Source organism: Hypanus sabinus, chromosome 28 (genome assembly GCF_030144855.1).
Source record: "Hypanus sabinus isolate sHypSab1 chromosome 28, sHypSab1.hap1, whole genome shotgun sequence".
Classification (NCBI taxonomy): domain Eukaryota; kingdom Metazoa; phylum Chordata; class Chondrichthyes; order Myliobatiformes; family Dasyatidae; genus Hypanus; species Hypanus sabinus.
Window position 1 is genome coordinate 320,421 of NC_082733.1, and position 16,667 is coordinate 337,087.

Below are 16,667 nucleotides of genomic sequence, written 5' to 3' on the forward strand. Positions count from 1 at the left end.
GTAGATGGTGTGACATCAGGACCACTGTCTCAGTGGTTTCCATTCTGGGTTCTTGACTTTTAGGTGAACATAAGGATTCTAGTAGCTGATGTTAATGTTTCATATTTCATTGCAACCCAGTAGGAGTCCATTCAGACCATCTTCAATACTGGCCCATTGAATAATCTAAAAACATTTCAGTTCACAGCATTTTTTCCCTGCAACTTATTCTAATTACGATCCATAGCTGGAACAGTACAGTGCCTTGTAACGTAACAACCATGGGATATGGACCTGAAAGTATCTGGGCTAGCAATATGATTTCTTAGGAGAACATGCAAGATCTATACAAACAACACCAGAGGTTAGAGCACATAAATCATAGAAGCTATGCGTAGCTGCACTATATCCAGCATCAGTCTTACCTCAGAAAGTCCACAGGAAATAAAAGGTACAAAACATGTTGCCTATCCAACTTCTTGGCTACTAGCAGTCCCTGGAAATCTCCTAGCTCATTTATGAGTGGCCTATGACACCTTTGGATATATTTTACTGAGTTTAAACAGGTGTGATTTTTTTTTATTCAATAGGCTGATTCACTACTGTAAAACCTGTTCTTTTGCCCTTCATTTCCTTCTATAGAATCTTCATCTTCTTCCTCACCCTGCAGGCAAGTGGTAAAGTTTCCTGTTCCTTTGTGTAGTCAAGCACATCAGATAGAGTGACAAGGTAACTGGCAGATGCAGACATATTCTGTGAGTTTCCTTCCACCCTTATTGGTTTTACAATCTGCCTCTGTCTTTAAAGCAACAACATATATTTTAAAAATGCTTTCAATAGTGTAGCGGTTTTAGTTTTAAGTAATACAAATATATAATGATGAGCCCATCTCCAACACTATAGAGCATGATTTCTGTTATTGCAAATGTCAATATATGCTTTGTTTTAAACACAGAGCACAAGATTTCAAGCTATTGTGTTTATACACAGTATAATAGTGGCAAAGTACACATTCAGTCCTTGTACATTTGCAGAGGTGGTACCAAATGCTTTTCTTACTAAAATGGAAGAAACTGAAACAAATGGTATTTATGTTATGTAAATACTCAGCAGGCCAGCAGCATTGATGGATAAAACCGTTCATATTTTTGTGCATTTTTTGATGGAAAGTCTATAATTGCTGAGAAAGTCTATGAAAGTCACTTTCTTTTCTGCAGCTTTTGACAGAATTAACAGAAGGTTTTGATTTGTTCAATAGTTCCATTTAATATCAAAGAATATATACAATATACATCCTGAAATTCATGTTCTTTACAGACATCCATGAAAACAGCAACAAATGAGTGACAGTCCTTCCCACACATAGTCAGCAGCAAAGCAACAAGCCTTCTCCACCAACTTCTGCAAAAAAGCATCAGCACCCTCCACCCACTAAGCAAGCAATAGCAAAGCCCCCAAGGAAGACCAGGATCTGCAGTCTCTCTCTCTCTCTCTCATGCTCTCTCATATCCTCAGAATCCAGTTCAATATCTCTGGTATATGTTGTTTTGCCATATTACATAATAATAAACTTTATATTACATTGTGTATATATAAAAAAGTGAATTAAATAAGTGATATTTATTAATACATAATGAGTCTCACAAAGAGAGGGGGTAAGTACTGAGGTAGTGTTCATGGGTCATTGTCCATTTAGAAATCTGATGGCAGAGGGGAAGAAGCATTGAGTGTGTGTCTTCAGGCTCCTGTACCATCTCCTTGATGGTGGCAAAGAAAAGAGGGGATGTCCTGGGTGATGGATGCCAACTTTTTGAGGTATCACATTTTGAAGGTGTCCTGAATGCTGGGTAGTCCAGTGCTGGCTGAGTTTGCAACTTTTTTGCAGCTTTTCCCAATCCTGTGCAGTGGCCTCTCCATACCAGATGGTGATGCAACCAGTTAGGATGCTCTCCATGGTACATCTGTGAAATTTGCAAAAAAATGCCAATTCTACTCGTATATCCACTATTGTACTGCCTTTGTAATTGCATCAATGTGTTGGGCCCAGGATAGATTCTAAGATGTTGGCACCCAGGACTTTGAAATTGCTCACCCATTCCACTTCTGATCTCTTGATGAAGACTGATATGTGTTTGCTCATCTTACCCTTTCTGAGGTCCCCACTCAGTTCCTTGGCCTTTCTGATGTCGACTGCAAGGTTTTTGCTACAATACCACTCAACCAGCTGACCTATCCTCCTCAGCATCTGAAATTCTGCCAGCAGTAGTTATAATCAGCAAATCTGTAGATGGCATTTGAGCCATGGTGTAGAGAGAGTAAGACAGAGGGCTAAGCACACATGCCTGAGGTGCACCAATGTTGATAGTGAGGTGGAGATGTTATTTCTGATCCGCATAGTTTATGGTCTTCCGGTTAGGAAGTCGAAGGTCCAGTTGTAGAGGGAGGTACAGAGGCTCAGGGTTTGGAGCTTGTTGATTAGAACTGAGGGTACAAATGTGTTGAATGCTGAGCTGTAGTCAATAAACAGCAGCCTGATGTAGGTGTTGCTATTGGCCAGGTGACCAAGACCGAGTGGAGAGCCTGTGAGATTGCATCCGTTTTATATATAGTGGTAATAGGCAAATTGAAGTGGGTCCAGTTCTTGCTTAGGCAGGAGTTGATTGTGGTCATAAACAACCTCTCAAAGCACTTCACACTAGTTGTGTGTGCCACTGGGCAACAGTCAATGAAGCAGCTCATTCTGCTCTTGGATACTGATATGACTATCATCCTTTTGACGTACTTATACTTCATATTTACATACTGAATCCTTGTCAACCTTGTGGGAAACCTTTGAGGTTGTTTGGGTTCACTCATGCTAACTGAAGAGCAAGATGCATTCAGCAACTGGTCTAACTTGATGGCTGCATGTAACAGTCCTACACATTCAAATTGTCTCCCACCTGGGTAGTAAAAGCAAATACAGGTAAATGTTTTAAATTAATTTATGTAGTTTAAATATGTTTTCAGAGGAAGTTTGTTTTTAATTGTATTGAACTAACTATTTAGACTGTTTAAATGTCTCTGATCTAGAAACATTTAACAAGGCCTTTGATTGCCGTGAGCTGCTAAAAGAATAATAGGGCAATCCAGGCTCAGGCTCTTAAGAATTCAACGTCCAGTGTCTCGTCACTGGTTGCAAATTAGTTTTGCCGGACGGTTGTGGCAGTGAGGTCTTGAGTCAAGGTAGGCATGCCTCTGGAAAATGTTGTTTGTGTCTGTGAGGACTAGTTCAGATTGAGCATAATCAGGCTTGATAATGTTAGTATTTACCAAATTTATTTCACTGCCACCTCGTTTGTCTATGACAATATGTTATTGGCCTGCGTTCAGTTTTGAATGAAACCCAGTTTTGTCCAAATGTTGGGAAGAATGAAACTATTGCCTTTGTTCTCATTCTATTTCCCCCAACAAATTCCAGCCCTTGTTACAAATTCTTTACTTTGCTAATTGCTACCTTGACCTGGACAGCTTGTAATTTTATCAGGTGTGCTGATGCCACATGCAGAAAAAGAAGTTGCCTTGATTTTGAGCATAGTTACTCTCGCCTCTGGAAATCAGTTCTATGTGAACCATGTTTGTGCCAAGGCTATGAGCAAGTCTGGAACCTGAAATTCTGCATTAGCCGATAGGATGTTGGTGACTGTAGCTTGATTACACTGTTGATAACATTTTTCCATTTCCTCGATTGAGAGTACATCTGTATTTATAGTAAATGAGTGATGATCTGGCATGCTCAGGACTTCAAAGGTGTCAGGTGGATTATTGAATGTTTTTTATTAACATGCAGCACACATTTTTTAATGAGTTACATGCTATTTCAGAGGCTGTGTGGAAATCAGGAACCTGATGAGTTTTAGGTGTGTTTGGGAATTTGGGAGCTGGTTAGTTTCATGGAGCAGTTGGATTATCTTAGTTCAGATAATAAACTTGGTTGACTCCATTCTGACATTTGGACACAGAATATGTTGGCTGTTGCTTCGGGTGACTGCCACTGTGTAGCTTGGCTAGAGAGATAGCAAGTTGTGGACTGTAGGTCATCAGCACTATCAGCTATGTGTTCCATCCTTTGCTATTTCTGCATATCAAACTGAATCGATTAAAATTTGGTTAGAGAGAATATTGGGAGGGATCTGAAATGGATCTTGTATTTTTCACTCGGGCTGAATGTGAGTTAAAGGGTCAGTCACCATAATGCCATAGATTCTTGGACCTTTCTAGAATCGGCTTTACTGTTCACCTTTCAGAAATGGAAATGGTATTTTACTGCAAAATTGGTATTTAAAATCATCGGGTCATAAGAGTTGCACAGTGCAGAAACAGACTCTTTGGCCAATCACAATCATGCTGAGCATTTTTTGGGCATTTACACTAATCCTATTTGTTCACTGTATCCTCTGTGTGCCTTTTAAATGTTCCAGTTAACAACCACTCTTAAATCCCCTCTAAAACTCCTTCCTCAGACTTATGCCCTCCAGTTTATTTTTATGCCTCTACTGTGGTAAGAGGTTGGATTGCTGAAATACAGGTTAGTGCCATGCTCTATGTAAAAGAAGATGATTGTTGGAGGCCACTTGTCAAAACCTGCAGAACATCCCAGCTATAGCCTCTGGAAGAATTCCTGGTTCCAGCAATTCTCCATCATCAATAACTATTTCATCAATAATTTTCACACCACCATCAGGTGAGAAAGATGTTCATTACAGATTGCATGGTGCAGTTCCACTTGCATTTCCACGGCTAACAAAGTAACTCACTTTTGTGAAGCAAGAGTGGACAATGTTCAAGTGTGTACTTCTGTGCCAAGTAGGAGTCAGGCATAACCATTTCTTCATATTCAGCAGTGTGACCATCAATATTCTATGGGTTGCCATTAGCTAGAAAGGATGATAGCCACATTAATACCATAGCAGGGTATTATGTATCAAATGCCTTGCCTTGAGCATACATACACTTCCATTATCTATAATGAATACATTAGAATTGTCACTGGGTTGAAATACTGGAACACCTTATGCAAAATATTTAAGGGAGTGCCTTCACAATAACAGTAGCAGTGTAAGAAAGTGGCCTTGATTGAATGATTGACTGAGCATCTGTCTTGGCTGTCTGATTCTCCAAAGTGCCATGATCATACTGAACCAGTTGGCTTTGCTTGTCCAGATGACCAGAGATTCTGAAGAGTGACGTTCATGCTCCATAACGTCCAGCTATGAAGATTTCTATTCAAATTTAGTTACAAATGTTGGACATTTGCTTCCAGTTCCATTTCCCAACTCATAGCAAGCTGAACCATGTAATTGCAAAATCTGTATTCTCAATCCTGAGCTGAGCTTAATAAGACCACAAGACATAGGAGCAGAATTAGGCCATTTCCTTTAAATGCTTAATACTCATTATTAAACTACATGCTATCTCTCTCCTCCTGAAATGTCCCATCTCCACTGCCCCCTCCACCCCCCCTCCCCCAGGAACTCCTGTATGTGACTTTGATCCCCAGACTACTTTAGGTTCTATCCAACATAATGTCTAACTTAAGATACCACAACTGTTTGTGTGCTCTGTCCAGTGATGTACGATTGCGGTCTTGTGATTTTCCAATCTCATCTTGTTTTCATCTCTCTGCTTCTTCACGCATTTAATTAAATTCCCGATCCTTACAAATGGTCTTGATTCATTTGCAACATTATAACTATTGTGCAGCACACAAAATGCTGGAGAACTCAGCAAATCAGGGAGTACCTATGGAAGTGCTTAAACGATTGACATTTCAGGCTGAAACCCTTCATCAGGACTGGAAAGGAAGGAAGTAGAACTCAGAATAAGAAGGTGGGGGCATGCAATCTGATAGAAATCGATGTCCACTCTAATTTATAGATTTATAGTAATTTCTTTCCCTCCCTCCTTCGCTTTTTTTTCCTCATTTCCCGTTTTGGTTATATACTCACAACTTCTCTCTTCCCTTTCTTCCATGGTCCTTTCTTGTTAGACTCCATAAGCCCTTTGCCTTCTCCATCTAGCTTTTTACTTCATTCTGCCTCGCACCCTCCCCCGCTCCCACCCACCTTCCCATCTTCTCTCTCACTTGCCCGCTTTTCTTCTTTTTCTTTCTCCCCCCGCCCCCCCCCCCCCCCACACTCCACATCTTATTCTGGCTTCTACCCCCTTCCTTTTCAGTCCTGATGAAGTGTCACGATTGTTTATTCCTTCTCCACGGATGCTGCCTGAGAGGGTTGTGTTCAAGATTTCTGGCATCTGCAGAATCACCTTTAGTTGTGATCATAACACTGTTTGATCTAGGATTGCAAAGCCTTTCTGCTGTCTTACCTTATTTAGAATTTGCTCCAGCCTCTCATAGGGCAAAGAAAACCACTGAGAGGAAGGAAGTTCTTTACCTCAACTAATGTGTTGCTTTAATAAGTTGCAAATTTGTGCTGCAAAATATAGTGTAAATGTTACTGTTTGAAATGTTATTGCTCTTGCATAGAAAGGGAAATCAAGAGGTGCTAATGCACACAATAAGTTAATTGATCTATTTTCTGCAAAGAACTTCTGAAGCAATTTGAAGAACAATTCTCACTTATTGCAAAATAGATTTATCTTTCTCTGGCAGGCCACTACACTGGTATGCTGCATAGATAAAGGCTCTGTTTAATAATGGGCTTCCGTAAACTCTTCTGTTCACAGTGGATTGGAGCAACAACCTAGTACAACCAGTTTGATTAGGAACTTGAGTAACTTTTTAGGGAGAAGTGTAGGGTGAAGCCTTGTTTTACCTTTTTAGGTTGCTTTTCATGTTTTTTTCACCAATAGGCATATAATGTTTTGCAAGGTCCTGTATAATATGTACGATCTCTTTTTTTCAGTATCTGCATTTGAAGGAAGCATTGATGAATCAAGTAGTGATGATACCAGTGGCAAATCCAGCCCTAATCTGAGAAAACGACGTATTCGAAAAAGAACTCTGTCTACCGAATCAGAGGAAAAACCAAGGGATGACGTGACAGATGGTGAACAGCAGCAGCAGCAGCAACACCGGTTCAATACCACTCTGAATAAATGCATTTTACTCGCACTGGTTGTTGCTTTCAGCATGGGATTTGGTCACTTTTATGGTAAGTTGAGCTTGTCACCTTGTCACCTTTTCAGAGTAAACGTCTCAAGGTGTTTCACAGATGAGAAAAATGACAGGAGGAAATGGTTTAGATCAAAAATTTGAGGAAGCTTATGAAGACAGAGCAATTGAGAGATACATAGAGCAAACATGACTGAATGCTTTTGTATAGAATGTGGAGTTGAGGGGAGAAAGGTGTATTCTGCAACTTTGGTGTGATCTTGTAGTTACACAACTTAATGTTTCTTTACTTTTTCTAAGTTCATAGAATTCGAAATTGAAGTAAAGCAAATACAGGTGCAAGAAAAAATAGTTTGTGAAACCTTTGCAATTACCTGGTTTTCTGCATTAATTACTCATAAACTGTGGTCTGATCTTCATCCAAATTACGATAATAGGCAAACACAATCCGTCTAAACTAATAACACACAAAAATAACACATTAATACTGAGCGCACTATTTAAACAATCACAGTCTAGGTTCAAGAAAGTTGTGAACCTCTGGGGTAATGCCATCTGCAAAGCCTACTTGGACTCAGGTGTTCCAATCAATGAGATGAGATTGGAGGTGCGGGTTGTAGAGGTACCCTGTCCTATATGTAAAAAAGTCACACAAAGTCAGGATACTGACAGCCTGCTCTTCTCAAGAAAAATCAGAATCAGGTTTATTATCACTGGCATGTGTCGTGAAATTTGTTAACTTAGCACCAGTTCAGTGCAATACATAATACAGAAGAAAACAGAATAATAATAAGTAAATCAATTCCAGAATACGTATATTGAATAGATTAAAAATCATGCAAAAAACAAATAATATATATTAAAAAGTGAGGTATTGTCCAAGGGTTCAATATCCACTTAGGAATTGGATGGCAGAGGGGAAGAAACCGTTCCTGAATCACTGAGTGTGTAACAGTGAGGTACCCTGATGGTAACAGTGAGAAAAAGACGCTGGAGGTCCTTAATAATGGTTGCTGCCTTTCTGAGACACGGCTCCTTGAAGATGTCTTGATGTCCTGGGTACGTTGTAGGCTGGTACCCACGATAGAGCCCCCCCCCCACCCCCCGCCCAAACAGTGATGCAGCCTTGAAGTATAGCCACTATTTATATATTTATGTGCTCCATGGCTCAATCGAAACAACTTCCACATGACCTTAGAAGAAGAAGAATTGTAGAGAGGCATGAAAATGGAAAAGGCTACAAAAGCATTTCTAAAGACCTGAGTGCTCATTAGTCTACAGTAAAAGAAATTGTCTACAAATGGAAGAAATTCAGTACTGTTGCTACTTTCCCTAGGAGAGGGTGTCCTGCAAAAATCACACCAAGTACACAGTGTGTAATGGTGAAGGGGGTGAAAAAGAACCCAAGGGTAACAGTAAAACACTTGCAGAAATTTCTAGAACTTGCTGAAGTCTGTTCATGTGTCCACTATAAAAAGAACACTGAACATGAATGGTGTTCATGGAAGGACACCACGGAGAAAGCCACTGCTCTTTTTTTTTATAAAACAGCATTCCTGTACGTCTCAAATCTGCAAAAGTCCAGCTGGATGTTCCACAACGCATTCTGGGAAATGTTTTGTGGACAGGTGAGACAGAGGCTGAACTCTTTGGCAGAGATGTATGGAGGTAGAAGGGCACTGCACACCAACACCAAAACCTCATCCTAGCTGTGAAGCATGGTGGCAGAAGCATCGTGGTTTGGGGCTACTTTGCTGCCTTGGGGCATGGACAGCTTTCAATCACTGATGGAACAATAAATTCAAAATTGTATCAAGACATTTTAGAGGAGAATGTTACGGTAGTGGTCCATCACCTGAAGCTTAATAGATGTTGGATGATCCACAAGCTAATGATCCAAAACACTGGTAGATCAAGTGGTTGAAAAAGAAAATTTGTGATTTGGAATAGTCAAGTCAGAGTTCAGATTGAGATGTTATGGCATGACCTGAAGAGGGCTGTTCATGTAAGTTACCCCAGATATATTGATAAACTGTAACAGTTTTGTATAGAGGAATGGTTTAAAATTCCTCCTCACCATTGTGCAAGCCTGCTCAGCAGCTCCAGGAAATGTTTTGTGGAGGTTCCACCAGTTATTAAATTCAAAATGCATGTTTTCCAGCCTGGACTGTGAATGATAAATAATGTATTCAATAAAGACATGGTAAGTACAATTACTTGTGCATCATTAGTTTATGCTGATTGTGTTTGTCTATTATTGTGACTTAGATGAAGATTGGACCATATTTTATGAGTAATTAATGCAGAAAACCAGGTAATTACGAAGGGTTCACAAACATTTTCTTGCTACTATATATAGCTTGTTTCACAGAAATCTTCCTCCAAGTTTGTCACCTGACTTGGAAACATTGATGTTTCTTCATTGTTGCTGGGTCAAAATCATGGAATCTCCTTTCTAACAGCTCTGTGAATGTACTTACACCTCGGACTGCAGCAGTTAAGCAGGCAGCTCATCACCACCTTGAGGGCAACTAGGGATGGACAATAAATGCTGGCTCAGCTGCTGATGCCCACATCCCGTAAATGAATAAATTAAAAAAAGTAGTTTATATTATGATCTTGCTACACTGTTCAGAGACTGCCATATTCTTTCAGTCGCCATAGGAAGCATGAGCTTTATATAGCAATATTAATTTAATAGAACAGAAGAGGTAAAACAATATTATGGTTTATAAAGGCATCTAGGTGGAGGAATTATTTTTGAATGACTTGTTGGTCAGAGAACAATACTGCATTGTGCTACAGCGGCAACTACTCCTGTTTCTAGCAATTACAGTCTCCTGTCTGTTCTGCTGTATCTTGTTGTTGATTGCCAGAAGGTAACTGATGGAATATTGTGTTGTAAGACAACAAATAGATGTAGTTTTAATGGAAATACCCATCTTCAGGATTTTGGAATAGAGTTGAAAATTGGCCCTTAAGCTTGTATGCCGCAGATTATTGTGTTTTGCAACTGGGTTCTTGAAGCTGTTTATTAGTTTATCTTTGTTTATTCCCTGTTGCAAGGCAAAAATAAAGAGAAGGAAAGTTTTTTTATTATAGAAGTGAATGGTATGGTCACTATTGCAAAGCATACTTTCAAAACAAAATATATTTTAAATTCCTAACACTAAACAGTAAATTGAACTGCAGAAGGAAGGATAGTCACATGCTCATTCTTGTGCTTTCGAGGAACTGAACTTCCGTACTTTCCAGAAATGTGTCTCTTTAAATGTAATACATTGTGACATACAACTTTGTGTTTTGTATTTTGGCTTATGGTTAGTTTTTTATGTATTTTCAGGTGAATTTGAAGGTAAGAAAGGCAGTGAGTACAGCAATCAAAGCCATAAAGAATCGTGTGGGAATGTTTTATCAAATTTACATGCAATGGCAACTAGAGACTTGAAACCTTCCTTGATGCTGAAAGTTTTATTGCTCTAAATGCTCTCAGATTAAGTGTGAAAATAGTGTTGGTCTTAAAGGAAAATTCTTCATTTACTTCTAACAAAATAAATGCAATCGAGTTCCAGCTATTTAACTGCATGCAGTTCAGAAATTTGTAATTCGGCATCATACAATCCACTAAATCTGCTGTGACCATCTACCATTCAGTTGCACTAATCTCATTTCATTCTTATGTTTCCATCAACAACTTTCTTCCACCCCCCACCCCCCCATTGTACCACTCACCACAGCTGGTACCTGCTTTGTTTTTCTTGTACGTTTGTGCAAGTATAAGCCTACCAAAATATTTCCCCCCCCCCCCATTTTTTGTCAGTATCTGAGAGTATAAAGTATTTTAGATGTACCCTTTTACAAGATGGCAGTTTTGTCTTCTTCCTGGACCAAGTGAGATTGGGTCTGCATCCCATCCCATCAGTTCAAAGCATCAGTGTGGTTCTTGGAGTGTATTATAATACCAGATAGTTCACCTTTGTTTCAAGGAATGGCATTTGAACTGGCGATACTGTGTGCAGTTGTAAAGATTTTTTTTCTTGTAGTAAACAACAGGATTGTATTGTCAACCTGGAAGCATTCAGAGCACGTAAAATTTGGTTTAATATTAGTTGGCTAATTAGGAAAAGAAACCCTATCACTACTTGTTTGCAACTTCCATTGCTTAAGCATGTATATATTTATTGAAATTAGTTGGTGTAATGTATGAAAAAAACAACTTATTTCCTGTAGCATGCAAGAAAAGGAACTTTAGATTGCAAATTTGATGCTTAATTTTGATTTATTTTTAACATGTGCATGAACTTGTGGAAAGTGGTGTATAACTATAAAAGGACAATGCATGATCGTTTTAAGAATGGAAAGTGTTTTTGAACATTTGCATTCAGCAATCTGTGGGAAAAGTGAAAATGAATTTGGAGAATCTAGGTACAAATAATATTAGTATGAACCAATATTTGATTTTGATTGGATTTATTTGCATACATTTCTCTTTTGGAATTATAGTGACATTCCTAAATGAGGTTTTGTTGCAATGTTTACAATTTCTATAAACTATATTCATTCAGTTAAACTCTGCACTTAAGCTTAGTGGGAATCAATGGGTGCATGCTCAAAAAAAGATGTAGGCTAAGAAAAACAATTGAAGTGACAAAATGGATCTTTAATATTACCATCTCAACTATTTGAACATATTGTTAGATTTGTCATTGGCTTTGAGAATACAAGTCCTTCCCAGCTTAAGAAGCTCAAGCATAAATTCATATACAGTCCATAGATATGAGCAAATGGGAGGAATTTTCTAGTTGTTGTGGGGCTGCAGATACTTTTGTCCAATGGGAACTCAATTTGCAGCTGCATTAACAACTTTGTATAAGTAGTTCACAGAAACAGAACCCTGTTGTAATCGGAGGATGACCTGTGCATGCTCTATTTCTTGTATAACACATATCCTCCGTGTAATGTATCCAAATACCCACTCACAAGACTATTAATTTGGTTCTTTTGTTGTCAATTGCAATTAGTGATGGGTTAAGGCATATTTTGGTATTTATTTTCATGATCCAATGTAGATGCCGTGAAATAGAATGCATGTAGGAATAGAAGAATCAAAACCTCCAAAGAATGAAATGTTGCAAAAGTACACAGCAGTAAAGGAATTCCAGTTGGCTTAACATTTTAAAACAATAGGCTATGTTTCTCAATATTACACCATACAGCATTCTTTGCTGCTCTTACATTTTCTTTACAAAGGGGTAGAATGTGTGGTGTAATGGTAAACGAAACAACACCACTACACTTCAACTTGTGTGCATGACTGATTGTAAACTTGGACAAGTATTTAGTCTTTTTTTGTAATTGTATCATCTGTTGAAATATGTGTATATAGGGTTGAGACTAATCCGCAAATTTAATACTTGATCCCTGTTTAGGAGACTTTCAAGATGGCAGCCAGTTGCCTCTGAAGAGGGGTGAGACGAAGCTCATTTGAAATAATAGGGAGTATGAGAAGGCCAACCTTGCTTTTGATAGCCCCCATTAAACTTCTTTTTAAAAAAAAAATGCTTTAAAATGTATATTTTAAGTTTATGCTTGGAATTTTAAAAAGATAGCGTGTATCTGGAGATTGATTATTAGTTGATAGTACTAAGTTGGTGCTCTTAACTTTTTTAAGCTTAATATCTCTCTCTCTGGTGTAGCAATATTTATTTTCTGTAATGGTTCTACCCCAGTAATTTGCATTGAATCTCACATTTTATTTTTATATAAATAAATAAACACACACTCACACACAATACTGATTTGAAATTTGTGGGAGGGTCTCTGTCTAGGATTAAAGCCTACATCTAATAAAACAGTCCTCTCCCTGTTCAACTAGATTTCTTTCTCTTATTTATGTAGTTTAATTTATTTGGTAAGAAAAATAGTGATTTATTATTCCGCAAACACGAGGAAATCTGCAGATGCTGGAAATTCAAGCAACACACACAAAATGCTGGTGGAACACAGCAGGCCAGGCAGCATCTATAGGAAGAAGTACAGTCAATTTCTTTCAGTCAGTCCTGGCGAAGGTTCTCGGCCCGAAACATCAGCTGTACTTTTTCCTATAGATGCTGCCTGGCCTGCTATGTTCCACCAGCATTTTGTGTGTGTTGATTTTATTATTCTATTATCTTTGAGCTGTGTTGTTGAATTATTTCTGAGGAGAGGATACTAAATTGTTTTTAAAAATTCAGACTTTTTAAAAAAAAAAAGTAGGTATTAAGTCTGGTCTGAGGCCCCCTTTGTTCAGAGTTGACCATGGATATTGTGTCCTAGCTGTCTAGATACACAAGTTTGGGCAGTACGATATGGAGAACAAGCTGTTGGCCATATAGCAAGGTCTCCCTCTTCACGCTTCTAATGAATCCAAAGGAATGGCAGAGAACTGATATAGTTTGGTTCCAGAAGCGTCTCAGGAGTTGTGAGTCAACATTGAACTCTAGGACTGCCTTAGGAACTCTAGCTCTGGACTTTTCCCCCGGGGTTTACTCCCGGTGCCTTCTCCACGAGTGGGTATGAGCAGGGCAGCGGAGGTTTGAGGTTAGAGTTTTCCTTCCAGATGAGCTGCTGGTCATGGCTGATGAGCCCCATCTGCCTGAAGCGACTGGTTTTAAGGTGCCAGTAACCTGCTTTTGCCCCTTTTTCTGTCAGTAGGAATGGTTCAGCTGGGCTTAGTAGCTAAGCCACATGTGAAGGACAGGAGTTGGACTTGGTTGTCAGAGGTTATTTGAGGCGCACTCCACTGGGAACATCTTATAGATGTTGGAGCTTGTTCCCATTACCACCCCTGGCTATAACAGCCTTAAGGAACCAGGTATTGAGTAAGAAACAAATAAACCAACATGACCTAAATTCTTCTATCTCCAATATTCCCAGTTTTTGATGTATGTACACTCAGACCCTGCATAGTACTGATTTGTTACAATGTGGTTATTCAATTCTTTATTGATATCTTTTTAAAATGAAAAATATTCATTCTAAACAACACTTAAGACTCTTGAGCGGCCGGCATTTCAGTAAACATTAAATCAGCCGATGAGATCACTTTACATGCGCTCTGAGCCACTCAAGCCAGTCACACATTAGTTCACACTTTGCCTCCCCCACATGTGTAAATGTTCTTGCTCCCTCACCAATTTATTCTATATTTTTCACCCATAATATGGAAAACTGCCTGCAACTTCCAGTGAGGAAGAATCATTAGCATGTCTAGAAAAAGGTATTAGCATGGATGTGAAAATGCAAGTGGTATGGAGTTTGGAGGCTGGTGTACGTCAAGTTGATGTTGAAGAGTTACTGCATTCTCATGGAGAGAGCCTTAACAATGAAGAACTTTGAATATTGGCTGAGTAACGCATCCTGGGTGAATCTGAGGACACAGATGGAGAAGAGAAAGAAACTTCATCACAGAATTCCTCAGCACTAGCATCAACATGATCACACAAGTTATGGACCAGTTCATCGATAATGACCCTGACTGGGAACAAAGCAATAACGCAAAGAGAGGTGTTCTCAACGTAATTTTTTGCTACTGAGAGCTGCTTCATGAGGGGAGACTGAAGAAAAGGTGTCAAATCTCAATGCCTACTTGAAGAAGAGCCAAAGTTAGAGGAGGACCCACTGCTCCCTCCTCTGGGATGTAACTATCACCTGCTTCCCTTCGCTGCTGCGAGGTGTTGCTGCTCCACTGATGTACAGGTTAGGCCTGTTGCATGTTCGTTACTCCACGGATTACTGTGTGTCTACAGAAAATAATATATCTTGGGTATGATTTTTTTAAAAAAAAATTCAGGCACATGTCCATTTATGCAATGTTGTAATGACCGCGCGTAGTGTGCCCGCGTACGCAATGTTGTAATGACCGCGCGTAGTGTGCTCATTTACATAGCGCTGCACCTCCGAGGAGCGCATCCTCTGTGTTAAGTGGGGTCTGAGTGTAATTTACAACTTCACATTTCCTCCTCTGTTTCTTTTTTTGTTGTTGTTCAGAGCCATCAAGTCGTTATCGACTCATGGCGGATAAGTGAAGTTGTCCATTTTTGTTTTGTGGCAGGATTTCCAGGCCTTTTGTCCGTGTAGATACTGCTGATGCACAGGTTGACACCCAGCCAGATTCAAACTCAGGACTATCCACCTCAAAGACCAGTGCTGACGCCACTACACCATCCACCTTCCTATAATTGTTGTCAGCTCTTTGGTACCTTCCAAATCTGACCCTCCCACTGGAATCCAATCTCTGAACTCCTGCACTTTACCTTTTGTGCTTTATCCGAGCTATTTTTATTGATTAGGCAATCAAGATAACTAATCCTCAGTGTTCTGATCCTCAGTTGCTAGAATTTAATTTGAATTCATGAATTATTTGTTTAAATTTGCTTGTTGGTTTAATATTTCACTGTTGCAGTTGATGTGCCATCTTTTTTTTAAAAAAAAAGATCAGTTTAGAATTTCAGGATGCTATTGTGCATTTCAAATGAGTCCTGCTTTTAACAACGAAAAAGTCAAATTAATGAAGTTAATCTGGGTGCCATAAAATGCACTGAAATCACTACCCCACTTTAGAAATGCTCTGCCACTACTCAGTGTGCACTAGGTATTAACCATTGTGCATGTCCCCTGAAGCTCTCTTCCTCTACGTGCCAAAGTGAGTGACAAATCTAAGGGAAACATTACATCAGTAATTAAATGGAACTGGAGAACTACATGTACACATTATAAAATCAATTGCTCATCAGTAATTCTGCATGTCAGGCCAGTTTATTTGAAAATGTCAAGTGATTTAAAGGAAAATGGAGGTTGATGTACAAAGAGTAATTGCATTTTACAATGCTATGTTAACATTGCTTCTTAGTGTAAATTCTGAAACTGACTTATTTTGAAATCTTTAAATGTGAACCTCTTCCAATAAAACAGAGTTTACAGGCATAACTGGCTTCATTAATAATCATAAGTATAATTTAACAACAGTGCAATGAATTAATGCTCAAAGATTTACAGCAGGGATGAGAGGTTTGTTCCTGGCTAATTATCATGTATAGAAGTGAGTAAAATAAGTCTAGTGGTGACTGCCTGGATCGAGGTAGCAGAAACCTAAATTCAGGTTGCTAGTTCAAGGGAACGCATCATTTACATGGGAGAAATTGTGTAAAGTGTATCTTGTTTAAAATATCAACTGCAATAAATATTTAAAGATTAGGGTTTAAAAAAAAAACAATCTTTGTATGGGAAAAAGTCATCGGTTCAGGTTAAAATTTCAATTCAGCTAGAATAGGGAAGCTTGTGCTGAATGGATTTCACCTGTGCAGGTTAAGACATGTACTGTACATATAGTGTTGTAGCCAACTTTTAAAATAAGAGAATAGTCTCAAATATAATTTTGTGTGTATGCAAAATAATGTGGCAAATTATAGCAAAACAGAAAATGTTGGGAATGTCAATTTTAAAATTAGGCCACATCTGTGGAGAGAGATAATTAACTTTTCATCTGCTCTATAGCAGTGCAACTTTGTGTTTGTAGTTCAATATCTGCCTGTGT

General features: G+C 38.8%; 1 protein-coding gene across 4 annotated transcripts in view; it reads left to right on the forward strand.

The window, feature by feature from the left end:
- ccpg1 (cell cycle progression 1) overlaps nucleotides 1–16,667 on the forward strand; it is a 69,603-nt gene that overhangs the window by 25,563 nt on the left and 27,373 nt on the right. For 2 of the 4 annotated variants that reach the window (XM_059952498.1, XM_059952500.1), the window contains exons 6-7: nucleotides 6,885–7,133; nucleotides 12,523–12,561. In XM_059952498.1, the coding sequence (XP_059808481.1) occupies nucleotides 6,885–7,133; nucleotides 12,523–12,561 (288 nt within the window). The remainder of the gene's footprint in view (nucleotides 1–6,884; nucleotides 7,134–12,522; nucleotides 12,562–16,667) is intronic. The other 2 variants (XM_059952499.1, XM_059952501.1) reach the window with 1 other exon arrangement.